The sequence below is a fragment of the Crocodylus porosus genome, unplaced genomic scaffold, assembly GCF_001723895.1.
Source record: "Crocodylus porosus isolate Cpor-Errol unplaced genomic scaffold, CroPor_comp1, whole genome shotgun sequence".
In the NCBI taxonomy this organism is placed as follows: Eukaryota; Metazoa; Chordata; order Crocodylia; family Crocodylidae; genus Crocodylus; species Crocodylus porosus.
The window spans coordinates 58912218-58938971 of record NW_017728950.1 but is presented as its reverse complement, the minus strand read 5'-3'; the positions used below and the strand labels follow the sequence as shown (position 1 = coordinate 58938971).

Genomic DNA, 26754 nt, shown 5'->3' with positions numbered 1-26754 from the left:
AATGAGTTTTTCTTTAAATACTAAAGCAGCATTATGGTAGGGAAATTACATGTTAGGCCTTGGACAGGACAGATGTGAAGTGCTTGGAACACTAAGCAAACAAATATGCATGGCTGAAGAAGCAGTTAAAAAATATTACTTATAAAATGAGCTTTTCCTTTTGAAGTGCTCCCTGAAACATTGGCATGCCCCCTAGAGCAAGGGTGGGGGGTACTTGATTCTCTGGCAACCCCTCCCCCATCTCCAAATGGGGCTGGGGAGAGCAGGGCAGACAGCCAGTGAGCACTCTTATGCACTTGGCAGTCTTCACTAGCCTAGAGCCATGCAAGGAATCCTCTCCAGGCTCCTGACTGGAGAGAAGGCTTGCTTGCATGCCCCTTGGGCTAAGGGGTCTACTGAGGACATCCTAGTGCACAAGAAAGCATTCATTGGCTGTCTGCCCTATTTTTGCCCTTCCTTATGGGGGGTGCAGGGACTAGAGCACTGGGACATGCCAGAGGACAAAGTAGCCCTCCTGTTCATAGTTTCATAGATTGGAAGGGACCTTGCAAGATCATTAGGTCCAGCCCCCCTGCACTAGGCAGCAAAGACAACTGGGGTCAAGTGACCCCAGCGTGATGACCATCCAGTCTCCTCTTGAAGAGTTCTAGGGTAGGTGATTGCACCACCTCTGGAGGGAGCCTATTCCGCAGTCTGGACACGCTAGCTGTGAAGAAGTTTTTCCTAGTGTTAAGCCTGAAACAGTCTTCCATTAGTCTGTGGTCATTACTCCTGGTTTTCCGCAAGGGTGCCATGGTTAACAGTTGTTAGCCAAGCCCCTGATGTATTCCCCTGATGTAGTGGTAAGGTGCTACCAAGTCCCTTCTCAGCCTTCTCTTTTTTAGGCTGAAAAGTCCCAGGTCCCTCAGCCTTTCCTCATATGGCTTGCCGTGCAAGTCTCTGATTATACAGGTGGCTCTTTTCTGGATTTTCTCAAACTTTAACAAACACATCCTTGTTAAAGTGCAGCACCCAGAACTGGATGCAGTACTCCAGCTGTGGTCTCACCAATGCTGAGTGAAATGGAAGAATCACTTTCTTGGTTTTGCTTGAAGTGTACCGATTGATGCATGCCAGAGTATTATTTGCCCTGCTGGCTATAGCTTTGCACTGACAGCTCATATTCATACTGTGGTCTATTATTACCCCTAGGTCCCTTTCAGTCATGGTGCTAGTCAGTTTGGCGCTGCCAAGCCTATAGGTATGTTGGGGATTGTTTGTCCCCAGGTGAAGCACTTAATGTTTCTCGACATTGAACTTCTTCTGATTTCTGATCCACCCAACTTGCTAGCCTGTCTAGTTCTGCCTATATCTGCAGCCTATCTTCAAGTGTGACCATGCTCCCCCATAACTTGGTGTTGTCCAATAACTTGGCCATTGAGCTCTTCACTCCCACATCCAAATCATTGATAAAGATGTTAAAAAGAACTGGTTCAAGCATTGATCCCTGGCCACTTCTTGCCAGGATGCCACAAATCCGTTCATTAGAACTCTCTGGATCCTACCCCACGGCCAGCTTCCTACCCACCTGTGATGCAGTTGGGTAGGAAGCCCACAATCCTCCCATCTAGTTGCCCTAGATGGAGAGTACCATTGCTGCAAGCCATTCTTTGATGTTCAGCAGTGATATTGCCAAGATACAGCCTGGTTTCAGGTCTCTAGGACACCAGTCTGGAACACCTATGATCACTTTAGCAATCCTTAGCATAGCGATTCTTAAACACAGTGCCATCAGATCCTTTGAAAGGTGCTGTGATAAGCACAGGCTCAGGCTTGTACCTGCCTGGACAATTCTCCATCCCTACTTCCTAACCTCTCTGCAAGGAAATAAGCACTAATATATACACTAGTTTTTGGAATTGGGTGCCATTCAATTCACAAAAATTACGGAGGGGTGCCTTGAATCCAGAAAGGTTGAGAATCACTGCCTTTGTGGAAAAAAGTCAAGGATTAGTCAAAAGCACTAGCAGTTGGTGGTCAACTACAGCTTCTGGCGCTAAAAGCTGTGTGAGATCTATAAACTTCTCTGACAACTGCCAGAAATTAACTTTTCTGGGAATGGGCCAGAAATGCTGAGGTCAGATCAAAGCACTGAACAAATCAAGGTTTTATGTAGGAATGTTCCAGCAACTGCATGAAGGAAGTTGATCTCTAAACAGTTTAACTCTAGATTCCATATACTTTTTTTTTTTTTTTAGTCAAGGTCCTTTTTTAGAAACTTAATTTAAACCACGGTTGTACAATGTCTTGGAAGCCCAGGGTCACAGAGGCCACAGACTGTGGGGGCTATACTTTGTGTAGGCAGCTCACCACGTGGGCCGCTATCCCCCTGCTGCATTCTGGGAGGTCAGTCCAGATCCCTATGCTCGTACCAGGCATGCAGTAGTAGCCTGGCCTTGTCCCCTGCTGAGAGCCTTATGTTGCTCTGGCTGCGATCGCCTGCTGCGTTACCCAGGTGCAGAGGAAGGAAGCAGAAGCTGGGAAGGAAGTTGGGGGGGGGAGGGGGAAACTAGAGATCACAATCACTGATACAGTAAGTGTGTTGGGGAAAACAGTAGTTGGGTAGGAAGCTGTGGGACACATTAACCCCTCATGGGCCACTAACTGGACACCCGTTTTAAACAGTAGCTACTCTCAGTAGCCTGACCTTGACAAGAAATGGAAAGCTTTCCAAATTCAACAGTGGACATTTTAGAATGTGTGCCAGGACTGAAAGGTGGTGACAGCAAATCTTGCTATGTGATGTATGCAACTACAGCTCCTGGGGATGCAGGAAAGACTTGCTTGTAGTTTCTGCAAGAGAGAAGAGCAGAGACCTCAGTCACAGAATGGGCTCCAGCCAACTACTCCATCCATAGAGCTGAACCATCTGGAGTGACTGTTGAATTGATGCCTGTGCCAGCTTTTACTGACTACTTCAAAGAGTGAGGGAGAGATGAATTCAGGATCTTGTGATGCTGAAAAAATGGTCAGGTGAGTTCTTTGAGAAGAGTACCAGTGGTTAGAATATCTGGATCCCTCTGGAATTTGAGCTGTTGACCATTTCTACCAGTCTAGTCTGATATGAGAAGACGACTGATTCTGGTTAATAAAAATGGCAAATTGTATAATGCACGTTTCTCTGCCAACTATTCTTGGGTATGACTGATCTGTAAACTCAGTAGTAATGGTGGGGATTAAAAGTACATTCTGCTGCACCATCTGTAGCTTACTGTGGCTCTTCTTGTTTTAGGTCCTTGGCATTCTGATAATGTTATAACCTAGTAGAATGATACTGATGTGAGAGAGGGCAGTTTTGTAATGTCAAACATAGATAAATAAAATTTTACCCAAAGGACTTTGCACTAAAAACAGCTACTTTAACTAGGAGAGTCTAAAAAACACACTTGTCAAGATTCTTCCATTCCCCCACGACTCTGACACAGGATATCATTTGCTGTAACAAAACACAATTTTATTGTGTGACAATTTTAACATCTTCAAATTTACTGCTTGGATGCTTAGGCCAAGTACAGACATCACACTTTTACCAGTATAAGTGGTTGGAAATCAGCCTATAGCTGTAACAAAACAGAAGTTTGGCATACGTGGACCGGTTTAAAAATGGCAGAACCAGGTCTGATTTGCCCCCTACCACAGAGTGAATAAGTGTTCTGTTCAGTATTGATCTGAACTATGCTGCTTACAGAAAACCACATAACTTAGACTGATTCCACCTCGGGCTTTTTGAATGTCTGTACCTAGCATCAGTGTCAAGATTTGTGGCGGTTTTTCCCCCCAAGTTGCTTTTTATGAATTTAAGAAAAAGAAGGAAGATGAGTCCTTTTTCTTGTCTAATTCTTAGTACTGTGCTTAGTTAGTGTCCTGACCAGCAGTGCTTTATTATGTGGAATAGGAAGCTATTTTATGGAAGAGGAGGTTCAGATTTTGCTCATATTTCTCAAGATGCATATTGTCAATTGGATCCCTTTGCTTATAGTTGTAGAAACTCAAATCCTCCCCTCCAAGAAATTAATTCTGCATTTGTATTCCTCATCCCTGCATCCTGACCCTCAACTACTTTAACAGTTTATAGCTATAGTATTGAACTTGTCTGTCCTTGCAATTCAGTCTTGTAGAAACTCTCTTGCACTTGTCCATTTGACAAGGAGGGAGCTAAAGCCTTCCGGGGGAGCTCTCTTAATTACTGTAAGGTGTGAATGAAGCCAAGGTTCCGTTGGTCTCTGTCTTCTGCTTTCTTGATTTTTACAAATTCATGACTAATAAAATTGGGTGACTTGCTGTCCAATGTAGTTCCTAAACCCCATCTTTAAGTAATACAGCTGTCAAGGTTTTTCCCCTCTTAATTGTAAGATGTTAAGAGAGACTGAGTTGTGTTGCTTTCTAAATGGACTCTTGGCAATGTAGCCCAGAGTGGCTATGAACATTGTGGCTGTCCTCACCCGTCGTCATAAATTTATTTCCTCCCATTAACTACAAAAGTTAGGCTAAGGAAGCAGAAAAGTGCAATTCTGTATCAGTAGAAGCACCTTCTAATATTTGGAGATGTCATTAATAAGTGACTTGCATCTTGTATTGATCCAGTTCTGAGGAGGGGCATTCAGTTATTTGCTAAATCTCAGCCATTTCTTGAACAGAAGCCACCAACTACAGTATATAAAACTGTTCTCTTGTATTTGCTGAAAGTTTACTGGTAGACAGCAACAGTTGATTCTTATGACATCAAGTGTAACTTGAACACATCTACTCTTAATAACTGTATTTTATACAAAGATATGAGAATTCCATTGTTTTTCTTTAAATCATGATTACTATTTTACAAAAATTAGGTACATTTGATATAAAAGTACATCATTAAAACGAGAATACAAAGGTAAGTGCAAAAAAGTATTACACAAAAGTGAGAATAATGGATTAGATCTTACTTATTGATCAATTTGGAACATCACTTAACAGAAATGAGAAAACATCATCTTTGTAAACTTTTACTACTGTAGAGGGAATTGCTCCTAAAATGTGTGCGACAGCAGCTATCTTCTTATCATCAGAAGATTAAACCAACTTCATCTCTGCATAGCAGCTTCATTCTGGCTTACATCTGGCAACTTGGTTTGGAGAAAAGCATAGACATGTGGCCAGATTTTGTTGGTTTCTGTTCCAGAGAAAGATTTCAAAACACCTTTTTTCCTACAGAGAAGAAGAAACAAGTCTGTCATCAGTCCGTGATGTTTAACATTGCTACCTCAAAGTACAAAGATAAATTCAAAGATTGCCCTGGTAGAGGTGTAGTAGTACCAATGTCTTCTCAGTATACAGAAGGGCTTGGTTGCAAGAAAACTTTTTTAAACCTTACAGCTATAAGAATTAAGTACGTTTTGTTTGAGTGGTACAAAGAGAATGATCATAGTAGCCATTTTGGTCCAGTCTTCTCTACAAGTCAAAAAACACTGAGGGAAGGTAGTATTGGACCAGGAAGGACATAGATTAAAGAAAGGAATGAAGGAAGAGATGATGCTAAAAAAGGCAATATATTAAGGTAATATATTAAGACCGTTGTTCCACAAGTGCAACATTAATCTAAAATCCTCTTTTATGATAACTTGTACCGTTTGACTTTATGTAATTACGCATGAAAGACCAGATGCATATTTGCACGCACAAGTGAAAAAATAAACATCAATTTGGAGTAGATGAGCTGTCAAAAGTTTAATAGCCACACATATCTAGAGTATATTTATAGCTACACATTCTGCAATGAGATCTAAAGAGACAGATGGCCTGGGCCTACAGCGTGGTTTACTGAAGTTAATAAAAGTCACTGCAGTCCCAAATTGCCTTCTCTTCAACCCCACTCACCTTGGAAGACTCTTTCCCTCTTATACAAAGCATGCAGGGAATGCTTGTAAAAGTATTTCTGTATAATCTCCTACATCCATAAACTGGGAATGTCTCTCACCATAGTTCTAGTGTGACAAAATGTCAATTTAGTAATGGGCAAGTGTCCCTAAACTGCCCTGGTAATCCATCACCATGCTAACATTATTTAGAAGCTTGTCTACCTGCCAGACCATCTCAGCCTGAAGGGACAGACTTGGAATCAAAAAATAGCTTTTCCAAGTCTTGATTACTATTCTTTCCATGATCCTCTCTACAGTATAGCAGACCATTTTCTTAAAAAGTACCAGCTATACAAACACATTACAGTGCTGTTCTTAAATGTTCCTCCAAAGATCAAATGCTTGTTCTGCTTGCTCTTGCATCACTTCCAGGCATTGGCATCTAATCCTCTGATAGAACTTTCTGCTACCAGATCCCATGGAAGACATTTGATACAATTAAAGTTTCTGGAAGAAATGACTAATGAAAGAGCTCCATAGCTGTGGGAACTGCCATTGCTTTAATATGTTGAATATTCTGATTCTGAAATGATAAAACTTCCTCTTGACTGCAGTAAAGAATCCTACACAAAAGAAACATACTTCTTGTTCATCTAGTAGTAGGGATGTACCCATAATGACAGCATATACTATTACAGATTTAACTAATATTTAGTTTGGCAGGTAGATGAAAGACTCCACTTGCCACTGAGGTACCCATACTATATTTCTCACAGTAGGATCTCTGCAATTTAAGAGAGACACAAATTATTCCTTGCCATTTTAATGTGGAAATAAATGTTTCAACTATTTATTCCTTACCGATAATAATCCAGAACTGGCTTTGTTTGTGCTTCATAAGACTGCAGTCTCTTGGTAACTGTCTCTGGCTTATCATCATCGCGCTGTACAAGTGGCTCTCCAGTAATATCATCAGTGCCCTAATTGTGGGTTAAAACAAACACCAGTTTATAACTCTATTTAAGTAGCCTTTGTATTATTTTGTTTTTAGTCCAACAAAAATAAGATTTCAACTTAGCAAGATCACCAGCCATATCTTATCAGTAGCAATGAAGTGTACTTTCAAGCAGTACAGTTCAGCAATTTAAAAGTGTACCTCTTCACAGCCTCAGACATTAACTGCATGCAGCATAACTCAATGGGAGTATCCACTGAGTTATGAAACTAGAGCCTGGCTGGCTGGAGCCATATTCCAGGTGTCAGCCAGGCTCACTGCAGCCCCCAAAGGTCCCCAGTAAGGCTTCTGGAGCCACACTTCAGATACCAGCCCTGGGCCCCAGTCTCTCCTAACCCACCTGGGGCAACATGTCGTACACCAGAGCGTGCATTCATGGATGTTCTCAGGGGACAAATAGCAGCAGCACATATTGCGCCCCTGCTGTTTATCCCCAAGGAAATGAATGTTCCTGCTCACAGGGACATGCCCAATGAAGTTATAACTACTACTCCTTGGATTTTATTCACTGAAACTCCATATATGGAGAATGTCTGGAATGTTTCAACAGGGCCATGCAACTCATAAAAGGCTGATATGATCTATGACCACACGCAACTCATAAAAGGCTGATATGATCAATGGCCTCTAGAAAAATTAAGATGATGAGCTGAATAACCATTTTGTTGCTGTGGAAGAGAAATTACAACTACTGTACAGCAGACAGCTTGAAAGCCACAGATCAGCATCTAAAAGGAGCAAACAAAGCTTGAGCCTTCACATGGCAACTACAGTAATGTTTTCTCTTAAACTACATTTTCAGTTTATCAGAGGCACTTCAAGCTTTAATATAGAGTACGAGGTATTTGAAACAAGGGCCTAAGGAAAGAGTTTCTGCTAGCCAAAGTGGGAATCATTACAGCTTAATCCAGCTATGTTTGCAGGGCCAAATTTTGTCCTTGCTTACACGCATACAATTTATTGAAGTCATCTGTGTACAAATTAAAGGAGAGAAGTTAGTCCACAGTACCCTTGTAGAAAGGATTCCATGTGCTTCCATATTTATGAAGATGTGAAAAAATTCCATTTGACATAGACTTCATTTTAAAAAAAGGCATTAAGCAACATGAACTGAAATTAATTTTGGGTATAAGAATCTTTTTAAGGTAATGCAGTGATATCTAAACATAGCTTCTCTGTTACTGGCATTACTGCAAAGCTTGGGTTTTGTAATATGCATTATGTATTCAAATCACTCATTTTCATGTCAACTGACATGACTATAATTTTGCTTGAAGGTAAGCAGTTTAAAACTTATTTGCAAAACCTAGAGCCAAAACTGTTGCATCACATAAATCCACAAGAGTCTCATACATGTGTTCAAAACTGTTGCAAATCAGGACAAATTAGTTTCAGGTATGGTGAATTTCTACTTAATTATGCAAAAGAATAGGTTCCAAAGTAAGTTTGACAGATCAAAGTCAGTGCTCTGTTGTATTCTTCTCTTAGATCAGCCAGACTCCCTGCAAGTAGTCATGAGTGAAGTACCAAATGTTTAACCACGTAGAGGCAGAGCTTCCTCACACTATCAATGTTTTCATTCAATTTCAATATACTGATGTGAGGAGGGAGGGGTTTGGTTCTCTCAACTAGGTCTTTTCCTCTAAAACACTGAAATCCTAAAGCTTATTGCGAGCGAAACCCTTTCAAGCAAACAAAAAACCCCCCCAAAAAACCCTCTCTCCAACAGCATAAGCAAGTGAAAAAAAGCCTGCTTCTGATTCTCCTGTAACTACACTTCTCCCTGTAACAAATAACTCAAGTTAAAGTTAGGAGAGGGATGAGGATGAAACGCAGCCCAGGCTTTGTTGCTTTTACTTGTGCAAATTCATTACAAAGTTCTCAACAAATAGCTGGGAAAGGAAAATGTACAGCTTGCAGAATGCTTCATTAGTTCAGATCTACCTTTTTAATCCCCACAGCACAACTGCGAACCTGAGATGTTAATTATGCCAATGTGAGCAAAAATAACATTTAATTAGAGAAACAGTTTGCTGCAGAATATCAGTATGTGTTTTAAACACCCACACCCTTTTAAGTGTTAATATTTCAGGAAAAGGGCTAAGTGTGCTGCTCTGATTCCCTGCATCTATTAACTCACTGATTCACCTAAATAAGAAGGGTCCCTTGGAAAAGAAAGGTTTCATAGTGTGGGCAGAATAGACCTCAGAGAGAAACTATGGGACCAGCCAAGATAGGAAGGTCCGAGATTACGGTAGTTATTTTTGTTTTTAACACCACTTCCATTTTCTGCGATTTCCTTTTTAGATTTTACAAATTGTAGGAGCTGCCATTTGTAGAACAGATTAGTTACATTTTCATGTATCAGGTCAATTCTAGGATGCTGAAATCTTCCAAAGTCTGATAGCAATATTTCATTAAATAGCTGCTAGGGTCTAGAAGAGATTGGTGCAGTTTCCTCCCTCTCCCCCCCACAGCTGAGGAGGATATCTTCTGCGGAACATTGGTGGTTCTAATTACAGAGAGGTAGTGAAAATACTCAAGTCATTCCCAACACAGATATGTCATTCCTAGTGGAGAGGAACTGTTAGCAGAAAGGTTCTGTGGTCTTGCAAAACAAGATGACTTACTAATCCCAAGCAGAAACACAGTGCAGTTTATCTACTGCAACAAAAAAGTCCTGCATCACTTACATGGATTTTCGGAGGATTGAATTCGAGGTTGTAGACTCTACCACTGGTAGGATGGATCCATCGTGCAGTGAGTCGTTGTTTAATCGTCTCAAATGGAACATCTAGATCAATCACAGTGTCTATCTGACATGTCTTATCCAGAGCTTCTGCCTGTGGGACCGTTCTAGGAAAGCCTATTAAATAAATAAATAATAAGCAAGCCAGTAAAAATCCAAAGGCAGACTTAAATTACAAAATGTGAGTAAACTGGATTCAAGAGAAAATGCCAGCCAGACAATCTAAAATGTAAACCACATAAGTGATAGGTATAATATGCTATGTGGGAAAGAAGACTTCAAGTTTTCCCCTAGCCAGTGCCATTCCCCTCCCTTCCATTTCCCTGGTCTCGCTTGTTAATTATTCCCAAAGCAGAGTGAAGGTCCTGAAATGCCATTACTTCCTTTTTCATATACATGAAAAAGAATATTATCTTACCAGCTTGTGCTTAAAAACATTTGTTATAAAACCGATTTATTGCCAAGGTATTGCAAAAGCAAGATAGTGCAAGTAGGTAACTTAGAAGCCATAATGGGTACATTCACTCTTGGGTATCTCCAAAGTTACTAAAGATATTCAAAGAATGAATTCACCTTAAAGAAAAGTATAGGCATTACCTTAAAAATATCCTGCATCTTAAATTTGATTTGACAATGTCAATAGAAACACTTAGCCTGTATAAGGCCCGTGTTGTCACACCCAAAACACCAAACTAAAAACATGCTGATTTTTATGCTCTCGACCTTATTTGTGAACATACACAGATAACTTTGATTTCTAAACTAATAAAACGGTTCTAAGTAACAGCTTTGTAACTGAATAAGCCTGGTGCACTTTGAAAGGAAAAAGAGAGCAAATGAGCCAAGCTATTCTCACAGCAAGTTCAGCATCTGCTTCTAAGAGTTTAGCTACATGGGAAAACTAAATCAGAATAAGTATTGAACTCTTCCCTTGACATAATTTAGAATAATTTTTGCTCACAAACAGAGAATTAGTTTGTAATAATCTATTATTCCACTATGACTATGCCAGCAAATCTCCCTGTAAAGACAAGCCCTGTGGGCAAAAATTAAAGGAAGCTCTTTTTTGTTTACCTTCCGAAGTGGTAATGATCAGTGACCACACTACCAGCAGAATAAGGGGAATTCATTAGCCAAATGACCCTTACAGCAAAGCACACTGGTAAAAAAGACTTGGGGAGGCCTTACATGTATTATGTTATTTTAATCACATGCCCACAAAGGGAAAAGCTGATTCACTTAAGAGTGTCAGCGTGCATGCACAATGCATATGTTACAGTCCTAGAGGTTGGTTTAAATAACAGTTGTTTACTGCCAGAAAGGGAATGACAAATCCCAAAGAAGTTGTCTAAATAGAGCAAGAACTGGGGCTCCCAGCTCTGCCATTGACTCACTTCGTGGCTTTGCGTCGAATATACAGCCACCTTGTGCTTCCATTATTCAACTGGAAAAATGAGGTGCTATTTGAACGTCACTATTAAAGAACTCTGATACAAGTGGAGAAAGTATGCAACAACATGTCATTGAAAACATGGTTTATCTGCTGTTGCATGTACTACTTTTCCATTCACTTCCAGAGTCTGCACATGCTTCTTTACCTCAGCATATGTTTGGGTTTTTTTAAATCAAGAGTACCACACCTGTCCTAAAAGAAGTTGTGCTCCAAGAGGATCATTTCCCTCCCTCTCCATCATGGAAGCTAGAGCTGTAGTGGTTCAGTAAGGCCAGTAAACTATTTTCAGTCAGTGGAAAGTTATACTTTGCTCCATCAGCATTAGAGCAGATTAAAAAGTAACTCAGGTTAGTCTGAACTACATCACACTATGATGAATTACGGTTACAGAACTAGGGTTTCTCAGACTATTATTTATAGAGTATGATAAGCATGTTCAGCACTCACATGCTTAGTGAAACCCTACTGAGCTCAGCCAGGGTGACCACACTAAAAGCCCTGCCCCAAAGAGCTTATTTATCTAGGTAGAGGGTGGGGGACAGCTTGAGGCAAAAATATGGATCCACTGCCTCATTCATTGCATACCATCCTTCTGTCCAGTGAGAGCCCAGCATGTTTCAGCTATTTCACTGCATGCTTTGATACATGCAGTTGCAATCATGCACAGAATGTGTCCAGAAATTAGATGCAAAGTCCTTCTAATCAATTAGGTCTCCTTACCCCATTTCATAAGGATAAACCCATGTATTGATCAAGGGAGGGATCCAGCAGGAAAAGCAAAAATACAAGGCAATATGTGATCACATGATTATAAAATATTGTAATTCATATGCACAATGGAAAGAGTTTAAGTTGTATATAGCATTTTCTGTCAAACACCTGACCCCTATGTCCCTAGTATAATTACTTAGTGCCCACTAATCGTCACAAAATTCACAACCTCATCCCTTTCAAGCAGATTTCCTGTATTCCCTGTTTTCTTCCCCTCTATTCAGCACTGGTGAGGCCACAGCTGGAGTACTTGTCCAGTTTTGGGGCCCCCACTACAGAAAGGATGTAGACAAATGGGAGAAAGTCCAGTAGAGGGCAAGGAAAATGGTTAGGGGGCTGGGGCATACAACTGATGAGGAGAGGCTGAGGGAACTGGGGTTATTTAGCCTATAGTAAACTGAGGGGATTTAATAGCAAGCTTTAACTACCTGAACAGGGGTTTGAAAGAGGATGGAGTTAGACTGTTCTTAGTCGTGGCCGATGACAGAACAAGGAGCAATGGTCTCAAGTTGCACCAAGGGAAGTTTACGTTAGATATTAGGAATAACTTTCTTACTAGGAGGGTAGTAAAGCACTGGGACAGGTTACCCAGAAAGGCAGTGAAATCTCCATCCTTGGAGGTTTTTAAGACCCAGCTAGACATAGCCTTGGTTGGGATGATCTAGTTGGGGATTGGTCTGCTTTGAGCAGGGGGTTGGACTAGATGACCTTCTGAGGTCCCTTCCAACCCTAATTTTATATAATTCTATTCTTCTATTTCTGGCACAGGTTTACCCTCTAACTTACCATCCAGCAACCAGCTATACTGCTCCAAGTTTTTCAGCTCTCTCAGCACCAGCTGTGTCATGATGTCATCTGGAATAAGCTGTCCTCGATCAATGTAGGTCTTGGCAACAACACCAACCCCTACAAAAAAAGATAAATTCACATTAATGTATCAATAATGTACAGTAGCCCAGAAATCCATATACAATTTGGTTTGATCCAAAGCAACCCAAACTCGTAAGAGCTGCAAGTTGGCACTGATACACCTTACAATTTAGTACTTCTTAAAACTACACCCACAGATGATCAATTAGGGCCTGATCCTGCAAATGTGGAGTAGTTACTGGTAACAAAATGGAGTTCTTTGAGTTATGTTATCCACGTGTTCATTCATTGCAAGGCTATGCACACCTCAAGCACTTGGACTTTTGCAACTTTTTGTAGCAGGCACATGTCCTGCCTCTCCGTATGCTCTCCGCCAATGGCAAAAAGGGTGGTTCCCAACATACAATTTCCTCTCCGCCACATAATCCCAATATGCTAAGGACTGAATAAGGGGGGGATACAGAACACTCACATGCAAAACATCTTGAAGAACTCCATTTACTAATAAGCAATACTCTTTTCTTCTTCAAGCAACTGTCCAGATGCAGTCCATCTGGAGACACGTCTCTGTGCACATAGTGCCTAAGAAGACTTCTTTACTACAAGCAGCATCTACTCTGGAAGCCTTCACAAATGGCATTATGCTTGATGAAGATGCACATGGAATTGCAGGTGTCTGCCTTGCCTATGCCTGAGCTAGAGACATTTCTGGGAGGCCAGCAGAATCACTTTGGCTCTGAAGGGGCCAGGGTGTAAAGGGAGAGAATGTACTATAAGCACAACTGGCAATTCCATCTTAGCATTTTTTAATACCTTGATGTATTACCCCGGTCCACATAAACAGTCTTTATATGGAAACTGGTGTGCCTCTTGACATTTGTTTTATAACAGGAAACCACTATTAGGAATTTCCAGAAAGGTTTAGTCCTATGTAGGCCTTCTGCATTCAGCATAGGAAGTGATGCCTCAGGCCTCGCAGAACATGGTGCTGTAAAGAACCCTCATCAGGTGGATCATATAAGCAAGATAAAATTCTGGGAGTGTTGGACAGGGATGTCCTTCTGGACAAAAGCCTATGTCTACACTTAAGAGAACAGGAATTCTTTGGAATTGACAACAAGATGTGTTATCAAGAGAGGATCCATGGCCAGCTAAATCCTGCATTCAGTGGTCAGAGACTGAGCCCAGGGATTAGCCCAGGAGGTAAAACTGGAGTCTAGCTTCATGATCATTTCTGATCCCGGTCATATACTACTTATAAAGTAGCACAGTTCTCAGAGAGATGGGATTCCCTTGAATGGAAAAACACTTAACACCTCCGTCTTTGGTAGGCATAATCCTATCACCAGGAGGAAGACAATTTGAAACCAGGCACCCTGAATAAGCCATACTGGTGGCTGTGGGAGAGATCTGCCTGACAGGTAGGAAAACACAGAATATCACTCAGATAGAAAAGCCACATGGCACAGGTCAAAATGTCTCAGATGTCTAAAAAAAAGTTGACAAAGACCAGGAAGAAGTGTGTAATTAAACCAAAGAAAGTAAAAAAAAAAAAAAAAAACCCACAAAAGAAAAGGCAACAGACCAAAAATGCAGTCTGGATCAGACTTGGGAATCCTAGTCTCAAACCAAGATGTTTGAGAGGAATTGAGGAATAGGATGTATACACTTTTTTACCCTTGGCACAGGGCCCTTTTTTACCCTTGGCACAGGGCACAAGAGGCAAGGCACATCCACCCTGCATGGGTGCTACTAAGGCAGTAGTCTCTGTACTCTAGTGCATATGTGCAACCATTGTAGGGCATGCATACAGATGAGGAGAACGTAACCTATCTACAGTTCCAATGGTGATATTGTGGCTATCTGTGTACACAAGTAACTTTATTCATGTACATAATGGCTTGCAGTATCAGTCCCTTAGACTTAAAAAACAGGAAATGTTACTACTGAAGCTTCTTTAGAAAGAGGAAACAGATCATGAACACAAATGTTCTCAGTCCAATGAAACTAAATATAACCTAAATCCTTCCCCAGACTATCTGCCATGAAAACTAAGTTCTAATGTCTGATTTTGCCAAACATAATCTAGCATTAAACCATAAATATAGCAGATGTTAAAGTCTTTCCCTTGGAGGGATGCTGTTTTTCCATAAAGATAAGATTAACATTTCAAGTACTCAGCATTTAAGAAAGAACCCTACAGAGGGTGTTTATAAGTGATGCACACTTTCATAAATAGTTTGTGGACACTGCTGGTTTTCCCTACACTGCTGGTACTAAAAGGTTACTCTGTACTTCCTTCCACTGGCTTAGATACCCGCCATTTCCCTTTTTAAGAAAACTGCACCACTCTACCACAAATTGCTATGCAAACGTATGTTCGTTAAACAGAAGTTATGGGCTTGATGCACAAGCTATCAGGCCAGAGATTTTTGGACAGAATTTGCATTGATTTTATAACTGGCAGGTTTGCAGAATTGGATATTATTGCTAATTTAGATGCTTTCCTCACCTCAATCTAGTTCCAGGACTCCAGACACAAGAGTGAAGGGGACTAAACATTTCAAATGCCAAAAAGTCAAGATTTTTGGAACCTTCCTGCAAGTTTCTAATTATTGTATTTTTTAAATAATTCAGTATCAAATGCTGATGACCTGCTACTACGAGGCAAAATACTACAATGGGGGAACATATGTGAATCTGAATAAATACAACAGAAGACTTCCCATTTAAAAAACAAATATTACTACCTGTTTCCTTAGCAAATCTAAGATGCCTCAAATGAAAGTAATACACTCAAGAACTGGAACAGATAGCTCTCACATTTAAAAAGTAGCAGTAAAAAGAAGAGCAGGAACTTAACGTCTACCTTAAATTAAGATTATGAGTTTCTATTTACAACTAAACACTGAATAAAAATATTTTAGATATTAGGATAGAACACTGGCAACAAAAAAAAGGTCCAGATTTTAAATATCCCCACAATCTAGGAACAGTCAGATTCAAAGTCAAGGTGGCTTAAAAATCAAAACAACCTGGATGCAGACCTTTCTTTATGCCTATGTTCCCTCCTATTTCTAAATATGTTTGGCCCATTGTTTTCCAAAAGTCAGGGCTTTCCTCTCACATGGATTACACTAGAAAAAGGATTTCCCTCATCTGTTAATTGTGTTATCGTCCTTTAAGTACTAGCAGACTGCTAAGTGTTGTACAGGGGAAAGAAAACTTGAAGACCCTGCCTTCATGGAATCTGCCATCCTAGTGAGCTAAATAAAGTTACCAGGGTCTGAAGAGCCCCTTCATCATGAAGAGGTGGAAGGAAGTCTCCCCCGACAACCTTGAATAGGACAGCTAGGACATCAGAGATTACCCTCTGATGGAGGCCCAAAAGCATGGTGGTAGGGGAGACCAGAAGAGTAGATCAGTTGATTTACAGCAGTCATCTTCAATCTGACTCGAGTTCCCACGCTACCCAGTCTTCTGTCCCACAGATTGCTGTGGGAACCTAATTTAACTTTTAAGTTGCATTAAAACTACACTGGCTCTCCAGTATAACTTTCTCAAAGCAACTGCAGGGCAGGGTCAGTCAGTGGCAACATGATCCCTCAGGCATAAGCATTTGGGTTCCTTCAGCATTTATGAGATTATATGTGTTCCACCCACAAGGGATCTCAAGTAACAGCAGGCATTAAATGATCATTTAGCTGAAAGGTCAAAGAGGGCACAGTTTAGAAGCTGAGGGTCTATGACTAAAGGCGTTAAAGCCTACCAAACTTTAATGAACATATTTTTATATTGTCAATAACTCTGATGTTTGCTGGACTAATAGTGGCGGTTCACACCACCCTATGCATTGTATGGCCACTTCAAAGGGGTGTAGGTAAGGGTAACTAACATAAGGCTGGTCTTGAGCATCTAGCCCCCTGGGTAGCTCTCAAACATTTCAGAAAACCAGATATGTTTCTATTTACCCATCTTTCTATTCCTCTCATCTTTATGTCCAGCCCAAATAATTTAGCAAGGCTGTAATTATCAGCATGAAACCAGCTCTCAATGCTGGCATCACACCCTTATTAGGGGGTTGCCTAGCTTGTCCAACTGCAGTAAAGATATGGAGAGCTTCCCTTCCTTACTGTCATTTCCACCTGGCAGGAATCCTATCTTATACTAGTTCTGGGAGTAGTAAAAGGGACAAGGGAACCACAGAACCAAATGGCTAAAGAGAGACCCCTTTTTAAAATGCAGTTTTTAAGTGTGTAATGATTACCTGTTCCACCTGTTTCCCTACTATATCATTGCCGGAGTGCTTGAAAATAAGAGGCATGGGGAATTCTTTTTGCTGAGATCAGAAGCCTAGGTTCAAGCACCTATTGCAACTTTAGCTACTGTAGCAATGGAATTTAATCACACAGGCCAGTAGGATTGGCTTTATCTAGAAAACACAAATTATACATGTCTAACTATATTGGAACAGTGCATTTAAAAAATGTGGATAGGGAGAAGGAAGAAGCTGTTCTGGTATAAGCATTATTCTGGTACAAGTGTTCACCCCACAGGTTATACCACTATCTCAATACAGAGGACAAAGAGAAAAAAGAAAAAAAAAAAATCACGTCTACCTGCAGAGTTACATTGGTACAAATTATGTGTACACAGGATCTGAACTCTAAACAGAACTGGCCTTCTGATAAGAAAGCAGGACTTGAAACAGCAAGCTCTGGACCTAAAGGCATTGTAATTTTACTTTCCTAACTAATGCATGATGAAATTGATTGCTTTACAACTTTTGCAACAGGTTAATGAAGGGGTAGGCAACCGCTGGCATGTGTGCCAGAGTGTGGCACATAAAGGTATTTTGCTTGGCACTTGCACTTCAGGGCGGACAGCAGGGGAACTGCAAAGGGTCTGATCCTTGTTGTGACAGTGCAGCCCCGGCCCCTCCCCCACCAATTGCCTGGAGGCGCATGTGTACCTGCAGCTAGCAACAAACCAGGCCAGAGCTCCATGAACCCTAGTGCAGTTCCTTGCAACCTCCCCACTGCCTGCTGCGGGGAGCCCGGGTTTCATGGTGGGCACACACACCTCAGAGCAGATGGCGGGGAATGGGCCAGGGCTACACTGCCACAACAAGGACTGGCCCCATCGCAGCTCCCCCCACTGTTGGCCCGGCACACCAACTTTTTACAAGTCTAGGTTGCTGGTGCGTTTGGCACTCTGCCCAAAAAGGTCTCTGAACCCTGGGTCAGTGTGTCTTTGCAGCAAGTTTCAGACTGGAGTGAACAAACTCTATGCTCATTAGGAAAGAGTTGCTTAGCAACAGAGAAAAGACTTCATAGGATCTCTTCTTTTCTAAAGCAGGAGACCCCAGTAATACATGCTGCTAAGGTCTCTCAAAAACATTTGTTGCACTCTTTTCAGTAACTGAACCCTCAGAAGAGAGTTTAACAAGGCAGCGAATGCTGAAAAGGCAAACTCTAACTCTACTCAATTTTATGTAGTTTTGTCAACAGTTGTAAAACTTGATTTTGTTTATCCCAATAATAGCTGCTACAGAATGGTGAAATATGTCTTTTCCATTCATCAAACCTCACAGAGGTTTGCTTCTTTGTGAAAAAGTAACCCCAGCTTTCTTAAATAGGAGTGTTATGCCTTTAAGGAGATCTTACAAGGCACTCTCGTCTTTCTCCATACCTTCTCCACTGGTTTTTGCCTTAAGAATCTTTTTTCCTGCTAGTACTTCCATAATTGTCCCACCCCCAGGTACTCCTCATTCCTGAAGAAATACTCCCTCAGAATATTCTTTTAGCAACTTCTCCTCTTGATTTCTCAGTGCTGATGTTCCTTAGGGCTCTGCCCCTCTGTTTTCCCTTTCTACACTCATCCCCTGGATGAGGTTACCTATTCACACGGTTCCATGAGAAGCAGGAGGGTAGCCCATGCAGAGGCCTGCCCTAGAGCAGTTTTGGAACTTCTAAATACTCAGGCTGCTATACTACGCTGAAGTCCTTTGTCTAGTTCAGGGGCAGGCAATTATTTCAGGCAGAGGGCCGCTTACCCAGTTGTGGCAAGCTGTTGAGGGTCACAAGGGAGAGACAGCCCCGCCCTCAGCAGGTGCCCCGCCCCCGGTCACCATCTTGGGACCAATGTCCCAGGGCCAGCACCAGTGGTGCCCAGAGCAGGGTACAGGTTAGCAGGGGTCTGTGGAGCTGGGCTGCACCAGCAGGGAGAGGGGTGAGCTGGCCTGGCTCCACAGAGCCCCTGCTAACCTGTACCCTGCTCTGGGCACCACTGGTGCTGGCCCTGGGACATCCCAGATCAGGGTGGCTGGGACCCCATGCTCCTGCCACCCTGATCTGGGCCCTGCTGGCACTGGTCCCAGTGTGGGCCCTGTGCACATTCCCAGTGCCCCCCAGCCCCACAGTACATGCAGGGGGCAGCGTACAGCCCCAACTCCCTGCTCTCCAGCAGGTAAGGAGCTGGTGCTGAGCGTGGGGGAAAGCGGTCCCATGCCTGTCCTGTGGCCCACACTCCCTGCTGCAGCCGCTTGCAGCCTATGCGGGGCTGTCCTGAGCAGGCACAGGCAGCCCCAGGCGGGCTGTGAGCAGCCACAGGGCAGCCAAGGGGCCACTTTTCCTGCGCTCAGCACCAGCATGTAACCCACAGCTGCTGCCAGCCTAGGCCCTGTGCCGGCTCTGGGTTTGCCCTTCAGGGCTGCACTGCAGCAGCAGCAGCTGTTCGGCACAGAGGAAGGCAGCCCCTCTGCTTGCCGCGCTGGGCAGTGTTTGCCATTGCCGCCTTTGGGCTGCCCAGTGCACGAGCTCCGGGCAAGCAGCAGCAGCAAATGCTACCCAGCGTGGCAAGTTGGGGGGGCCGCAGCTGCTCTGACAGACAAGTCCGGAGCTGGCGCAGCCCAGGCTGGCAGCTGGGGTGGGTTACAACCTGATGCTGAGCATGGGAAAAGAGGACCCTCCCTGCCCTGTGGCCGGTGCCCCATGCTGCAGCCGCTCGCAGCCCACATGGGGCTGCCTGTGCCTGCTCAGGACAGCCCCACGTGGCCTGTAAGCTGCTGCAGCAGGGAGCGCCAGCCGCAGGGCAGGTGAAGGGCCGCTTTCCCCCAGGCTCCTTCCCTGCTCACAGTCCTCCCCCACCCTTACCTGAGCTTCCCACACCAGGGCAGCCACATGGTATGACGCCACAAGCCCCTGTGGAGCTTCTGGCTGTTGGGGCAGGGCTGGGCGGACCCTGCTGTTGCGGGAGCCCACCAAGCTTCCCATGGGTCCTACTGCCCCTGGTTTCTGTCATTTTTTAAAGGAACCAAGGACAGATCAATATTCATTTTCTAAATTTTTAGGGGCCCTGCGGGCTGGATAGAATGGCCTTGTGGACTGGATCCGGCCCACAGGCTGTATTTTCCCACCTCTGGTCTAGCTGAACATACATCCTCAAGTACCACTTTAACACCCCAAAGATCTACCTCTTTGCCCACAACCCTTCTCATTCTGTTAATTTTGCATCTTATCCTTGACATTCTGCAACTTTCTGAAAACTAAATTCCTAATTTTATTTCCAGCATCCTCTCTATGTCTTTTTTAATATCCAGCTACCCCACTAATGTCTCTCTGACTCTCAACCTCTACATTACTTTCTCTTCCTCAAGTCCCTGGCTGTCAACACACCTAATCTTCTTCTATTGTCTCCGTTAACAATTGCCTCCTTTACTCTTCTTGACATCAAAAAATATATGGTTTCATGACTTCATTCCATCTCATTTCAACTTTTGCCTCTCATTCTTTGCCTCTCTTTTCACCTATTCAGCTTGTCAAGAACACTACTGCAAAAGTCATTTTCTTCTTCCACAGTTTCACCTACATCAGTGCTACATCCCTCCCTCCCTCAAGTTCCCCCACAAGGTATTTCCATATCAACTTCGCATTCATTCATTCACAGTTTCTTTCTTCCTATATAGTCCTGGCTTATCCGTTTGAAAACTTGGTTCTGACCCTGCTCTTGCATCCAACTATATTGAAACTAGCAAAACAACCACACAAAATAAGAAAATGCATTGAACTGACAATGCTCTCTCCTTTTATGTTTTTGATCCTTAATTTGTCTAACTTTTATCATAAGAGACAAAGAAATTGCTTTTATGCACATTTATAAAATCACAAATGAGCACTAATGGCAGTAAGTGGACAGTGACAATAAAAGTGTCACTGCATTGCCAATGCGTCTCCAATTAAAAATTAAACAGAATACAGTAAAGTAAATCTAACAGGCCAAATACCACTATTTGGAGAAAAAAACAAAAAAAGGAACAACTCATCTGAAGCATAAACATAACTTATGGGGGAAAAGAGATGTGGGGGGGGGGAAAGTCAACAAACCAATTTCAAAAGACAGAATCTTTCAACTTCCCCCAAACTAATTTTTAATTTACAGAAAAGAGATGCACAAATCTCTTCAGAAAAGTGCTAGTAAAAAGCCAATATTCTAGCAACTCAAGATTTTTGGCTATCTTCTAAAGAACTGGTATAGCGTAGATGGTATAATAGTAGTTAGTATTTACATAGCTCTTGAAAGCTATAAACATTAACAATAGCCCTGTGTTCACACGTTACTTGAAATGGTTTTGCAAAAATTAGTGGCTCTCTTTCAATGAAGAGTGGCTCATATGCAAATTTAAAGATATGGAAGGAACTATGTCTATGCTACAAAAAGCAGCAGTTAAGGATTGGTTTAGCTCATCTTGAAAGACAACAATATGGAAGAGTACCTAACTGACATCACTGTTAACATAACATGGAACAAATCATTTTTAAGTTATGAAACTAACTGGGTACATTTAAAACTTTTTTAAAGTAACAAACTGCACCCAAGTCTGAGCATTCTTTAAAACAGTCACAGCAGGTACAATCCAGTGGTTTGTGAAAAAAGAAAAGACACTTAAAATTAGAATTAAGGTTAAGTTCAGGTCTCCTCTACACATTACAGGTATCCAGCAACTGACTAGTTAATTGTGCAATCACCTTGAGACCAGCTACTGTGCAAAGAGCTATCTATCGCACAATAAAAAGCTTGAACCAGCTATAAAGTCAGACCTTGAAAATCTGTATTAACTTCATAGCTGGTTGTTATCAAGCTTTACTTTGCACGTGTAGCAGGCTCTGCCCTGCGGCTGGGAGCCCCAGTAGCTGAGATCTCCCAGCCACTGTGGTGCCCCTTGCCCAGCCAGGGCTTGCTCAGCCCCTGCAGCTGTGGACTCTGGGACCCAGAGCCCCACAGCTGCAGACACTGGGTCCCTACAGCATGACCCCTGTCAAACTCCCAGGGCCAAAGGATCACTGCAGGTGCAATTCCCCCGCCCCCCACCCGAGGGCTGCAGAAAACCCCTAGAGCTAAAGGACTGCCACACCTGGGAGCCCCTCAACTGGGGTGTGTGGGGCTCCAAGCCATGGAAGCGTGCTTTAAACTTTTTCTTACATTAGGGCTTAACCCAACTCACACTTTTAGTCACCCAGCACTCAAGTGGTGTTGGACTGGGCCCACTAAGGGGAATACAATGTAGATGTAATCTCAGCATCTGTTTGGAAGAATTTCAGACCCCTTTCCACAGATCAGTGTACACATAACAAACCCAAGGTCAAGTTTACAATACCATTTAATGTAAAAATTACAAGAACCAAGTACAGTTACTGCTGAGCACCCCTTCACTACCAGCCTGAGTTTGCTTTATATCCCAGTACTTGCAGGACATTAAAAGCTCTTAAACAAATATTCCACAGGAATAATTACTTGTTAAATGAGCTCCATTCCAGTTGCCAAAGCAAACACATAAGGGGGAATAAAACAAGACCTCTGCAGACTAATAAAGCAGAAATGCTCTAACTAAACCATATTGCATGTATGCTCCAGCCACACACAGCCCTTCTTTTAGTAAGAAAACAATAAAAAAGAAAAGAATTAAAGCATTGATAAGTATTTCTATTTCAAAAGCGTGTGGAATGAATGTTAACTCTTTGCTACCGGTTTCTAGCGAAGTCTGATGTGCTTTAAAGCTGCCAACACTTCATCACGACTGTGCTTTATCAATCTCACTTAGCCTAGCAAACAGCTAGGAAATTATTAAACCTGTGGGACCTTGGGAAAGGGCAGGGGTGGGGAGAAGGAGTAGTGTTCTGTAACCCTTACCTGACGCATGTTGTTGGTTCTCCCTACTGGTGGCCAAGAAAAGGGATTACAGGGAATATAAAGCTAAATGTGCTGCCCTAACATTACTTGTCCATTTAAGCATCCTTGTGGCATCTAGTCACTGCTACATGATCAGGAATGGAGGGGATATGGTCTTCATCAGTGGGGGCCAACCTTTTTGGCAGGTGTGCCACAAATTAGCCTTGCATCATCCCTAAATGCCACTCTGATCCCCTTTCCCTGCCCAATCTACTGCTCTGCTCCCTGACTGATCCGATGTGCTTCCAGCCTTCTCTGCCACTGCCTGTACCCTCCCCAGTCTGCCATATGCCATGCACAGAGACAGCCTGTGCCACATGTACTGCAGGTTGGCCACCCCTTATCTACATGGTCCTCTTTCCATTTAGATATGGTCCCTGCTAGCTATCAGTTGAGAACCAGTTCTCCAAAAACCTCAAGGCACTAGTATTGCTGCCAAGAAGCACCACTTTTAAACGCTGAGTACTGAGACTATTTCAAGTAGATATTTGGGACACTAAAACCTCTCCCTGCCTACAAAATGTTGGCATGTGTTTTCACACTTAAATATATTTGTCCACATTAGATGCGTCTTTCAAGCCCTCAACACTTTTTAAAGCTATTACTTAATAAGGCACTGGGGAGGGTTGTCACCTAAACCATCTCATCTCTCATTCCAGGGCTCCTGAGAAAGAAAAGGTTCTGCTGTTTCTTTGGGGGTTTCTCTCCCCTATTCCTTTGCTTTTATGCTCCCATAAAAGCAACCAAGAGCACTCTGCACTCCATGGTCTTCAGAAACACCCACTATGGATGTCCCAGTTTTGTACGTTCACTTGGGCCTCAATTTTAGAAGCGCTTGGTACTGGATTGAAGTCTGCCAAACACACCAGTGCTTGGGACCTCCAGCAAACTCTTCCCCCTGCTTCACACAATGCAGGCCACAACCTGGATATCCCAAACTGGCATGAATTAAAAAATATAAAAATATATAAATGAACAAAATATCAGACCCTCAGCCATGTAAGAGCTGCCTGCTCTAACAGAGACAAACAGCTGGACTGAGGGGCTGCTACCAGAACTTACAGGCAACCAGGAGGAGGAAGTCGTGGCTGAGGGCACCCCAAAACAAACCCCGCAGACTGGACAGGACCATATTTGTTTTCAGTCTGGAGGACTCATTCCCAGGAAACACCTGCTAAGAAATCCATGGTCCAGCTTGGAAAGATGGATGTGCCGCCGAGGTTCTCTTGGGGCAGATCTGGGTGAATCTGCCAGGGGGGTCCATCCAGGTGGACCGGGGGAGATCCACAGTGGTGGGCCCCATCCGGGTGGAGCCAAGGGATCTGCTGTGGGGGGTCCCCATCGGGGGATCCACTGTGGGTGTTCCATCCAGGAGGATCCTCTATTGGGGATCCGATCGGGGCCCCACCATTGGGGCCCCACCACTGGGGTCCCACCGGGTAGATGCACTGTGGGGCCTTGTAAGAGGCCCCCAACTCCCACCCCCAGCGCCTAGGGTCGAACCGAGCGGTGCTGCGGCCAGAAGCAGCCCGGAGCTAGGGTGTCACGGGCCGGGCAAGGAGGGCCAGGGCCGCTCCCAGCGGGGTGAAGCGGCCGCGCACCCCCGCTCTGGCACGGCCGCCCGGCTCGTACCTGTGTGGCGCTGCATGTTGTCGCGGAGCAGGTCCCCGCTGGAGAGATGCTTGAGGGCGAAGTGCTTGACTATGCGGGACGACACGGTGCCCTTGCCGGAGCCCGGCGGGCCCATGATGACGGCCCGCAGCAGCCGCGCCCGCACCCCCATGCCGCTCAGCGCCGGCCGCGGCAGCAGGCGGCGGGTGCTGGCCTGGCCTGGAAGTACAACCGCCCCCGGCCCCGCCCCGGCCCCGCCTGTCACCGGCTTTCAAGCAGGGCCGGGTCAGGGCGCAGCCAAGAGAGAGAGGCACGTGCCCAGCGCCCTAGGTGAAGAAGGGGCCCGGGAGTGCTCATTTTACATACTATAATTATTGAGTGAAAACATATCTAAATATGCAGTACTAAGTAGGAGCGCACGAATTTGTTTGCCTAGGGCCCACTCTGCAGCCCCTTGGCTCTTTTTTTTGAGCTGGGAGGGTCAATTTTTTACTTTGTGGTAATTCCCTCGCACTTCACCCTTCTGCTGCACAATCTGTGTGACATGTGGCAGGAAACTTGGCTTGAGTGAAGCACAGCGAGCTGTCACAGCACCGCTCATTGGACCTCGGGCATTTGGTTGCAGCGCTGCACAGCGGGTGAGCAGGACAATCCCCTGCAGCCAGTGGTCACTGCCCAGTGAAACTCTGCCTGGAGATGTGAACAGATCAGGGTCAGGAAAATGGCCCTGCAGTCCTCCTTCCCAGTCAGGTATATCCCGAGTCTGGCTAGGGCAAGGAGGAGGTTGGTCAGGAGGTCCTAGGACCTCAGCCTGGCAGGAGACAGAGGTCTGGTTGAGCAGGAAAAGTGCCACAGAGGTAACAGAAATCTCCCACAATGGAGTGGCAAAGTCTATGGCCATTTGTTGTGCCACTGATTTCCCTTTGATATGCATCATTGTCTATTTGCTCAGCATTTGTGTCCTCATAAAAAAAATTATGGCAGCACATATGAGACATTGGGGGACGTCTGTTTCCACAGGCAACAGGTCTGATTGGCATCAGAGTGCTCTGGGCGTCATCAGATCCAAACCTTACAGACAACTAAGCTCGATTCCCCATATCAAGTTCCTGTGAATTATCCAAATTAACACTTTGCCTCCTAATTCAACTTACTTGCTATTTAAAGGGCAGTGTAAAGTGCTGGGCTGCACCGATTTTGGTGCAAGTCATATCCCTAATCACGGCTACATTAAACTGTTTTTAGCCTGGCAAGATGTGCTCCAGAGGCCTTGGTACAGGCCCTCCTTCCCCACTAAGTGCTGCCCTGTCCCCTGGGATGACCCTGGGATCAAAAGGGGTCAAGTGGAAAGAGGAGAGGGAGGAAAGGCTGGAGCAAATAGTACTGCTTCTGAGATGCTCTGCCTAGTTCATCTACGTGCACCCATCACGTGAAGGCAGAGCAGTCCCTTTTAACAGGCTGGGCCCTTTAGGTCTTCCCTGGGATGCTTTTCCATCCTACCTAGAGTGCTGGGTGGGCAAGTAATGAAGAGAAGGGAAAGGAGTCAGACAGGAAGGAGGGAGGCAGAGAAGGAAAGCAAGAGTCTGGCAGTATAAGACCAGGGAGGGCTGCAGAAATGTCCTCCCGCAATCAGAAATTAATGGCTTGGTTCAGAAGGTTTTTCTCTACTCATCAGGACACTTGCCCATGCTTTTTACATATAACACACCCCTATATATAGGACACACTTTGATTTTGAAAGGAAGCCTAAAAAAATCGAGGTGAGTGAATGGCAGCAACTAGGGAGCAAAGCTTGCTCCCAAGGCTGCTGTTAGCCCTGCATACCAGTAGGGCCCTGTAGCAGGGCACCAGGGTGCTTGCTACTGAATAGTACTAAATGGGCTCAGCTGCCACTCTCCAGGGCAGCAGGTGGGAGTTGCTATGGCAACAGAGTGGGTCAGGTGACCGCCAGGGGGCAGGGCCTGGCCTTCATGAACAGAGAAGGGTGAGGTCAGAGTCAGTTCCCCTCTGGCAGCCTAAGGAGTGAGAGCTTTGCTAGAGCATGCAGGGCAGTGTTGTGCGCCAGTGTGCAGGGACAGGGTGGAGAGGACCCTGACAGGGATGAGAGAAGGTTAGCCAGGTTGGCTTAAGATTTACGTTGTAGCCGAGGGGCTTTGAGTTTCTGTTTTGGGTTGATAGTGGT

At 44.0% G+C, this 26754-nt stretch overlaps 1 protein-coding gene across 2 annotated transcripts; it reads right to left on the bottom strand.

Annotated features, from left to right (window-relative positions):
* Window positions 1-3468: 3468 nt before the first annotated feature.
* On the bottom strand, window positions 3469-24795 carry AK3 (adenylate kinase 3). Of its 2 annotated transcripts, XM_019555174.1 has the most exons (6): window positions 24594-24795; window positions 12651-12770; window positions 9585-9757; window positions 7578-7619; window positions 6738-6856; window positions 3469-5226 (listed from the first exon to the last, which is right to left on the bottom strand). In XM_019555174.1, the coding sequence occupies exons 1-6, from the start codon at window positions 24742-24744 to the stop codon at window positions 5103-5105; spliced, it is 729 nt and encodes a 242-aa protein (XP_019410719.1). In that variant the 5' UTR covers window positions 24745-24795; the 3' UTR covers window positions 3469-5102. The 2 variants fall into 2 exon arrangements, with proteins under 2 accessions (XP_019410719.1, XP_019410720.1); XM_019555175.1 differs by lacking the exon at window positions 7578-7619 and having other exon boundaries at window positions 24594-24790.
* Window positions 24796-26754: the final 1959 nt, after the last annotated feature.